The sequence below is a fragment of the Cebidichthys violaceus genome, unplaced genomic scaffold, assembly GCF_023349555.1.
Source record: "Cebidichthys violaceus isolate CVI_PGR_0920_01 unplaced genomic scaffold, fCebVio1.0.p SCAF_8, whole genome shotgun sequence".
In the NCBI taxonomy this organism is placed as follows: Eukaryota; Metazoa; Chordata; class Actinopteri; order Perciformes; family Stichaeidae; genus Cebidichthys; species Cebidichthys violaceus.
This window is the reverse complement of record NW_027176964.1, coordinates 7,290,400-7,300,611: the sequence shown is the minus strand read 5'-3', so window position 1 is coordinate 7,300,611 and position 10,212 is coordinate 7,290,400. Positions and strand designations below refer to the sequence as shown.

The 10,212-nt window shown below is 43.6% G+C and overlaps 1 protein-coding gene across 1 annotated transcript in view; it reads right to left on the bottom strand.

The window, feature by feature from the left end:
* Positions 1-2,161, bottom strand: part of cdh2 (cadherin 2, type 1, N-cadherin (neuronal)) — a 59,060-nt gene extending 56,899 nt beyond the window's left edge. Inside the window, exons 1-2 of the mRNA XM_068701969.1 lie at positions 1,856-2,161; positions 1-53 (exon numbers count right to left, since the gene is read on the bottom strand). The exon at positions 1-53 is cut by the window's left edge and continues 56 nt beyond it. Of these exons, the coding sequence (XP_068558070.1) occupies positions 1-53; positions 1,856-1,915 (113 nt within the window). The 5' untranslated portion in view covers positions 1,916-2,161. The remainder of the gene's footprint in view (positions 54-1,855) is intronic.
* Positions 2,162-10,212: the final 8,051 nt, after the last annotated feature.

Genomic DNA, 10,212 nt, shown 5'->3' with positions numbered 1-10,212 from the left:
TCTTCAGAGAAGCCTGGTGTGCATGGTGGGGTGCCCCTGCCCTCTGCTGCAATCTGTAATGGTGGGGGGAGGGGATTGTGTGTGTGTGTGTGTGTGTGTGTGTGTGTGTGTGTGTGTGTGTGTGTGTGTGTGTGTGTGTGTGTGTGTGTGTGTGTGGGGGGGGGGGGGGGGGGGGGGCAACAATGAGTCATAAATCAACCTTGAAACAAATATGCACTCTGTTGCCTCCAAAAAAAAAACCTCTTGGTCACGTTCCGAAGTCCCCACAGTTGTACAAAAGCATCTGTTGTTTTTCCAGGGGGGCCACAATTAGGATAATGAGGCCAAAAGGGTTAAGCATTAGCCAAAAAGCATGGCTAGGCAAGAACAAGCTCCATTTGTACCCCTGGAGGGGCCCGGGTCCCAGGGAAGGGCCGAGTCCCTCTGATCGACACACTCTTACTCTGGACAAACACTCACACTTTGTGATGCAGGAACAAAGCAATAAAAAGTAAATGCTAACGATCCACTGTTGTGGGAATAAACATTGAAGTGTAAACGTCTGAATAAACAAGACAGAACAACCGCCGATGTCTAACGAGTCTGCACGGCGATCACTGTGATCAATATAGTGCTTCTTTTTTGTTGTTGTTGCCTCGTCTTGAAAAGGAAAAGTCTGCTTAGGGTGTCAACACAAAAGATTTGGGGAATAATAGGGATGTTACAAAGCAAAAAAAAAAGAAAGAAAAGTATCTGAATCACTGGGGCTGGTGTTTCCCTTAAGCAGAAATTTTGCAGTTGATAAACAAATCAGTTAGACCAGGCATGTTCAAATATACCCCCACCACACAACCCTCAGCATTGACTCAGAGGCCTGGCTCTGTTTCTTTGCATGCACATCTCAGTAAGACTGTAAAGCCACAAAAAAAGAGAGCATTGTGGGTATCCATGCCACTTGCCATTTTTAATCACAGGAATTTAAATGGAAAATGCTTGCAGAGGGTTGGGGGGGGGCTGTGGCTATAAGTGTCCATACAGACGCCAGTCCTTCACAACAACTGTTTCAGCTGCCAAAGCTGCATTATTTTTACCGTGTTGGTGCTTTTGTTCTGTTGCTAATTGCACAAATGTTTAACAAAGCAGCCATATAGCCACAATGATTTCCTCAAAATTAACAAAACAACACTTCATTGCACCGCCAGGTTCCCTTTGAACAACAGTCGCTATTTCCCCGTGTAACAGTGATGTAGGCTATAGGTAACCTGTATTTGCAGTGGGCTACTTTTCATCGTTGCTCATAACGGCTTTTACCAGAAAGGCAATTAACTCGCCGGGGGGGGTGGCAACACACACACACACACACACACACACACACACACACACACACATACACGCGCTGCAGCAATCTACATAAATATTAAACCTAAACTAAATATAACCAAGTGAGAACTAGGTTTATGTGGGCCCGTATCGCCCCGTAACTTCCCGACAATAAAAGACTCAGCTATTTGAACTCCTAAATGACGCTACGCCATTGTCCAATTTGAACTCTTGTAGCTGAAATAATTCACTCAAATGTGCGTATAGCAGTTTAAACAACACATAGGCATCCCGTGCGCATGTGATTTAAAAAAGAACCGTTAGCCAGCAAATACAGCACGTGCTAGACCTACTTTACCGTTAATTTCTTTGGAGTACATACATGGCACAGTGTTCCACAAAACCTGCACTGCTGTGTAAAGTGCCTGTCGGGGAGCTAGCGGGGCTCGACGGGGCTCGTAAACTCAACAAATGTCGTCGCCACCGAACAACACCGAGCACCGTAAACTGTCCGGTGGCACTCCGCTCGAAAGCCCCGCTCTGAAATCACATTTACCTGCAGTCCTGCCAAGACCAGCAGCAGAAACAGACCGCTGCCCTCGTGTAGTGAGTACATTGGTACGCCCGCGACTGCTTAATTCCCCTCTTTTTGTCGGAATCCGTGTACAAAAAAAATGTTAGAAAATACAGGTGGAAAAAAAGCAAAACAATATCCGTCTGGCTCAAGCGTGGCCGCGGTGGAGAAGAAGAAAAAAGAACAGGTCCGCTTTACGACAAAGGCAGCAGCAGGAGAGGTGGCGTCGGCGGCAGCATGTAGCAGCCTCCTCCTCTATGTCTATCCAGTCAGCACTGAGGAGAGCGGTGCCTGGTACTGAGGCTGCTGCTCCCTCCCACCCAGTCCGACACAAAACACAGAAAGAGCCCCAGCCACTAGTCTATGAGCCGCCCATCTCACTGTCTCTCCCTACTGGTCACACAGCCAATTTCACTGCAGCCCCCCAACCCGTCCCCCAATGTCACAGCGTTATCCCAAATGACAGAGTATTATAACATTTACACATAATAGTGATGTTCACTCACAGTGTGTGGCAGTCAGCGTTAAGTTCACGGTGGTCTTACCATACATTATGGCATTTTTTTTATTTTTTGTTTATTTATTTCTGTTGTCGCGATTCATCTTGGATCTGTAGAGTAATGTTAATCGATTCTAATTAATTAATTCATCTGTATTTATTTTTATATGGTCATAGGCTATTTTAGATAGAAAATGCGAAACTGCTGACAAGGCTTCGGTGCTTCCTGATTTAAACTACATAATATCAATACCAACCAATTGTAATATGACTCTCATTGATGTGACCAAGCTGTCCTTCCAGTCCAAATTAAATCACCTCTGGAGAGACCACGTCTCACCATTTCGGATCACAACACCCCGCAGTAGTTTTCAGCATGTTAAGGTCTATTTGAGGTCACCCTTTATTTGCTTATTGTCTGGTTTCGCTTACTCAAGCACATTGTATTTAAATGAGACTGCCATGGAAATGCGAAGACAGACAAATAAAAACAAGATGTTTGCTGTACGCGAACGTCTTACAACCTAATAGTATTTACATCTTGTCATACATACTACTCGGGAGCGCTCGTGTTTTCAGCGTCTCATTTTAAAAGTTACGTTTGAAGTCATCAAATGGCAGCGTCTTGTTTCTGATCATGACACACCGGGTTGTAATCTATTTCCATGTTGGTTTTTCATTTAAATTCTATGGTTATTAGCTCCAGACTCCTCTGCTCTCAAAGCGCTTTCTGAATGTCACGGGCATGAGTAATTCAGGATTCAATCAGTTGTCTCTCTGCCTGCATAAAGAGTAGCCTCTATTGATCATAAGGTGGGAGATTTGGATCACATTGCCCTTAGATAATTGCTGTTTACTGCACATTTGATCTTAAGGATTATTAATAGTCAATGTTTTGGTGCCAGACCTGTGCATATTGTGTGTGTGTCTTCCTCTCACACACACACACACACACACACACACACACTCCCTCATTGCTACCGAAAATGCTCACTGTTTCACAAACTACTGTCACGGTGGAATTTTGCATTCCATTCATTCATCTTGACTTAATCCTCGATTCCGTGAGTAAAGCTTTTTTCATGTCTCACTAAAATATGCAATGAATAATTCCCTAACATTATCTTCTCATGTGATACAGGCTGATGAAGGTTAAATTACCTTGGTTGTGCTGCTGACATCTAATTAACTACCAAGAGGCGGCCCCGTGGAAGAGATTGCATCCCTGACACCGAGATATTTCACTTTGGCAGAGAAGAAATATATATATATATATATACTTATTCCATCTCCAAATAATAAACAAGGGCTGACTTTTTGTTCACCTCCTCCTGGGCAATCTGTTGTCTTCCAAGTTATTGGCGTTTTGTGGCGCATGTGAGTGTGTGATGGGAGCAATGCTGCGATGCTGCTCTGACAAATCAAACCATCCGGTCCTGAGAGTGTCTTGTAATCCTTAACAAACAGTGAGCACAATCACACCCCACTTACAGTCAGTGCACACACACACACACACACACACACACACACACACACACACACACACACACACAAAGACACACAGACACAAAGACACTTGCGTCTTGTAATAAGACCCTCATGTCACTTAACACTCTTGTCATTGTAGCAAGCCTGATCATCCACATTTTAAAATAGTCAAACTGTCTCTGGAGGAAATGGATGCAGTCAAAAGAATAAAGTTAAGACAGTTAAGATATAAACAAAATTAAGGTAGCGTCAAAGAAAGACTGTTTCGTGGTCATGGTTTCCCACAGCCGGTTTCCCCCACAGCTATTAAGAAACTTTACATAATCATGTTTTCACCCGAGGCAGTCAGATTCAATGTGCACTTTTGGCAGAAACGGGCAAGAGATCAAACTGAATGACCTGTTGATAATTGATATCGTGTTTTGTACAAATGTATGTAACGTAATCTAATTGAAAGTGGGATCAAAATGCTCTATCTCTTTGATTAATGCAGAGGCGGTTATCTGTCATCGGCACTTGTCTAGAGAGGGGGGGGGGGGGTAGTGGGAATCCAATTTGGACTTGGTGCTTTCAATCAAAGAATATCATGTTGCATGATTCATAAAACCAATCTGAGCCCCCCCCCTCAGAGAACTCTGTGTGCAGCATACACCTGAATTTGGCATGCTCTAAAATGTGCAATCGCAGGAGAAACGTGCCATTCAAGGTCGCCGTGCGGTCTGTGGGTAATGTATTCTCCGGCCTGTACTGTGTGTGGACAGATAGCGTTGCTTCGCGGGGCATGTGTGAGGCAGCTGCGTGATGCATGTTGGTCGCGCTGCTGACACTGCTGTTGACTCTCATAAGCGTCCGTGGCCGAGGGGCTGGTTGGCCCGGAGGGGCCCTCCATTCAACACCTTTCGCTCCGCACAATTGGATGCAGGCGCGGAGCGCAGTGGCTCGGCGGCCTTGATGGCACTGGAAGAAAAATGGGCGAGGTCAGCAGCACTTTCACATCCGCGGCACTTCCTCATGCTGACTCTGTGTTGATACAGGAATATCACACAGTTCACACTCACGCTCCCGCATACTGTAATAAAGAGCTCAGTCATTCGTGCTGAAAGCCACATATAGATGTCAGCACGCACCACACACATGCACATAGCTTTCTACTCTTGAATTCATCGTCTGCTTATGTAAATTGACAGAGGCACGGATACTGTGTTTAGAAATGACACTCAGTATTCAATAGGACAGGGAGAATGTTTTCTCCTTTTGTGTGAACACACATGTTTTGACCCCTCTCAACTCTGCTTATTACCTTGTCATTGACAATCCTGTGCAAGTCAAAGGTTGCTTTGGAGCAAATTAGTGACTGGAAAGGAGTGACCTGGTCCTCAAAGCCATCATCAATTCCAATCAAGCGCCATTGTCATGCATTCAATAACAGATCTCTGAGGACCACAGTATTGGTGTGATTATTCTCCTCTTGTGCCAGATCGTCTCATTCAATCTTTTATGCCATTCGAACAATGGAGCCAAATAGAGCTATGTGTGTAATAGGGTGCACACACACACACACACACACACACACACACACACACACACACACACACACACACACACACACACACACACACACACACACAAATATGTGCAAATGTATGGTGCCTGATGTTGTTTCTGGCTTTCACAAGAATTTCACAGCAAGGTCTCAGCATGTTGTGCTCCACAAATATAATGCATGGTGTGTTTTAGACTAAAGTGTTGCACGATCACTTTGCGGAACATGTGAAACTTTAAAAGGGATCTGATTATATTGTATTATATGCAAAGTGACAGTGACAGAGACATGCAATTTCCGCTCAGCATTCTTTCTCTGTAATTTCTTGTGAAAAGACGTGTCAGTAAAGCGACTTTAGCCGCCCCCCTTGTCGACTAAGAAAAAGGCAAAATGCTGCTTTGTGAGCTCAGGCAGCAGCTCTGGCAACATCTACTGAGTCACAGGGCTCATACAAGTGTGTCTGCCCCAATTTAGGGACTGTAGTTTTTTTTGCTGGGAGCCACATCTGCCTGCTGCGTGCTGGTGTGGCACACAGATCTAATAGTAATTGATTGCCTGATTAAGGGAAATTGTGTTGAACTCCAGAGCAACCCATGAAGAGAAAAAGAGCATCCTCAGTTAGTGATGCAATAAAAGTGAAGCTATTGATTTGTAACGGCTCATGTGTTCAAAAGGCCAGTTGTCTCAATTTTTCATTGCTCACTTGTTATCCTGTATTTCCTTTCAAAAAAATTAAGTCCAAAAGCTTGTTTTGCATGTAAATTGTTTCTTGTTGATTTGTTAATCATTGTATCAAGGATATACCGTATTTATGATACTAATATACAACGATAAGATGGCGGTGGAGAATAGAGGAAATGTAATTATTGTTTTTTTCTTTAAAACATGTAAAAGTGCTCTTGGTCGTACTGGCAAATCTGTGAGGCTGCACTAAATCCTAAAATTAGCGTGCTAGCATGCTCACAATGACGATGCCAACATTCTGATGTTTAGCAGGTATAATGTTGATCATGTTCACTCTTAGTTTAGCATTTCATATCATTAGTTTTGCAGGTGTTTGTTCAATTGTTGTTGAGATATTGTTGAGAGTTGTCTGGATCAAAACGGTAAACTAACTCACTGACCAGTATTGTTACAACATTACATTACATTACAGTCATTTAGCAGACGCTTTTATCCAAAGCGACTTACAATAAGTGCATTCAACATAGGTATTCAAGAAAACTACTAGTCACCAGAAGTCATAAGTACATCTCCTAAAACTACATCTCCTTTTTCCGTGTTGCGCTGTTATCGTGTTTTATAACACGGTAACAGCGCAACAAGATAACAGCGCAACAAGATAAAGCAACAACCGTAACACTAGCATAAATGAATAACAACTACCCATAGGAGTTTCTTAAGTAATGTAGCGATGTTCCAAAACAAGTGTAAAGTAAACATTTACTTTTAATTTCACACTGGACATGAATAGAGGTGTCCCGAGTGAACGTCCTGTGTTTGTTTGACTCACCCATCCGCTCTCAGTGGACTCTCGCTTTTTATACTATACTCGTTATTATACCACGTAACTAATGCAAAAACATTTACACCTACATTATATATATATATGTATATATATGTATATATATATATATATATATATATATATATATATATATATATGAATAGGATATACGTCGTATAGACATCATTGCACAGACATATTTCATATTGCATCAAACAAGTACAGCAAAATCATAATGTGCATAACCACACATCACCTCAATGACAAGTTATTCTCATGTTATCACATGAGCAAAGATGACCAAACCATCATCTTCCATTGTGCGATATTCCCAGCATAAATAAAGTGTTGATGGAGCTCCTTGCGTCCTGAGTGCCTCTTTGGTGTCCTCACTGTTTGCAACTCAAACTGTATTTACCCTTATCACTATTGATCTGCAAGAAGACGACAAGGTCTCTGGTTGTGCCAGCCTGGCCTGTCTGATTTCGGGGCGGACCAACAGCCTGTCTGAGCACAGGGGCCTGCATGGATTTATACGAGGGCTGTTGCTGCTGCTGATCCACCCGAGTGCCTTCCTCTGTCTCACTCGGGGCTTTCCTATCAAGAGCTTAATTTTGGAGGCAGTCAGGGAATGAGCCACTGTTTGTTTTTGCTTGTTTTTATAATCACAGAGGTAATGAGATTATTAGGTTACTTCAATAAATGCTTTTTTCTTCTGTTTTGGTTATCCTAATGTGTTCAGCTGGGAGAGTTTAGTTTTCGCGTTTGTTAGATTGCTTTCATGCAAAAGGCACAGAAGCCTGATTACCAAAAATGCATTAATAATTACTGTGGGCTCAAGAAGGTGGCAAAGGGCCGGCTTGCTCGGCTGCATAAAGAAGTACAGTGTTCATTAAAAGAATTACAATCATGATGAAAAATATGATAAAAGGCAAGTTAATATTCCACCATAATAAATTAAACATGGATGCATAATTATTATTATTTCAGTTGCCTTTATAATGGTGACATATACAGCCAGCTTATTTTAAACATAATGTAATATTTAAACATTTCAGATGAAAAAACCTTCTGATAAACAGTATATATAATTAAAAGCATTATGTTTTTTAAAAATATGTTTCTTTTACAGCTGACGCTATTTTTGATTTGACACAACATATAATGTTTTAATGAGAAATATGATCCTAATTCACAATAATTGCCAAAGTACCGGTTCCAACACACCTGCCTGTGGGTAATGGGTATTAGTATCTATTTTCCTTCCCTCAGTCAATGTGAACAGGATTATTATCTGGTGCATAATGCTATCTCCACAGCTCATAAGCAGTCAGCAGATTAAGGTGCTGTTTTTCTTTCATTAATTCAGATAGCTGCTGAAAAAAACAGAACACTGGCATACCAACAATATACATTTAAATTGCATTGTTGCTGCTTGCAGTGATTCTGTCTGCATTGTGCCCACTGATAGACTTTCCGCTGTTGCTCTTCCATTGACTTTCAGTAAAGCAAAGTCCTGCCAGCCACAATGTCAATAATTCAAATCAAGAAAGGACTGAAAAGTAGCACAGGTTTTATTTGAGGTTTTCATCCTCGCGGCACAGACAATGGGTCAAACCAATAAGCAGAACACGATTTATATAGGCTCACCCAGAAGGGCATTTTGCGGCCAAAGCAGCAGATGTTAGTGGCAGGCTGCTCAGAGCGAAGGGTGCCTCATTTGGCTCGCTCAAGAGGTGATCATGAGACATATTGCCTTTACTCTCGCCCTCCACACACACACACACACACACACACACGACTGCTCCCTTCAACCGCCACCCGCTGGGGAATTTGGCAACGCAAATATCAAAGGGTCAGCAGGACGCAGCGAAACATCTGAAGTGAGCCAGTCCAGGTATTTCAGGTGTCTCCCAGTGTTTGTTCGTGAACATTGCGATATCAAAAGCCCCTCGCAGTCATAGCAGCGCTTTATTTGGTTAAAGGGCAGCAGAGTGATGCGTCGGCGTGACTCACACGCTCCCCGCTCCCCCAACACACAGTGTCCCACACAGTGCTTCTGAAATAGTGTGAGTGAAGCTGTCCTCACATATGTCATTTTCAATATCAGCTTTAGCACTGTTAAACATATGGGAGGACGTGTCGGTACTGCAGAGATGTTTGATTTACTCTCAGGTGTTTTTACAAAAACAAAACAAAAATCTGGGGGATCACTTTTTCTACTCAATCGAATTGCTCAATTCCTCACTCACCTTTCTTGGTGCCTAATTGGGTTTCATTGATTTACTCCCCCATGATTCTGGCTTGGCCAAGTCTCTGCTGACCCTGCAGAAAAATATCAGCCGGGCTGTCTAACAGGCACTGTTCCGGCTACACACACACACACAGCACCCCCAATACAAGCAGTGAATGATTGTGTCAGTGAGCTGGAAGTGAGTCAACCTGCCGCTCCTGTGGCCCTCACAGCAGAAACCACAGATTTGCGTCACACCGAAACAACAAAAGGCTCCGGGAGGGAGGGGGTGTGCCCGCTGCTCTGGGACTCTAGCGCAAGGGGGGGTGGGGGAGTGAAGGGGGCCAACTGGTGGCCGTCAGGAGGCCTGGGGACACAGCCACTCATCTGTGCCTGAGCAACCATGTGTCACCTTGAGCTCTCTGGAGGAGGTGTCCGGTCTCCAACCTGCTGGGCCAGGCGGGGTGTGTGAAGGAGGCAGGATGAGGAAGTGAAGCTAGGAATCCAGCTTTCAGTATGCCACAACTGTGACTCAGTGGATGAGAGAGAGAGAGAGAGAGAGAGAGAGAGAGAGAGAGACACACAGAGAGAGAGAGCGCGAGAGAGAGAGAGAGAGGCAATAACTTGAAGGAAATTCCAGCACAGAGTGAAAATGAAAAAAATCAAGAATACCTTCATCTTTTCAATTCCAGATACACCAATAGAGAGGGATAAGAAGAAAAGGATATAACACAGACAGAGCTTTGATACCGACTGTGTCCTCATTTCCTCCTCTCGACTCCTGTCCCCCTTCTGCCATGCATTATAAACGGCTGATTATGACAGTGACAGCTCCTCAGGTGTGCAGCATTTTAGATTTGTTATTCAGCTCACAGGCATTGCTGTCCCTCCCTCTTACCACCTGCATGGGCACACATGCACACACACACACACACACAGTGACACACGAGCAGAAGTGCGCACACAAATACACACACACCCACGCGTGGACGTATTGCTCACAGCTGCTGTGTCAGCGGGACTCTGGAGCCGGAGAGAGGAGGATATTACATGAATCAGCTTCACTCAA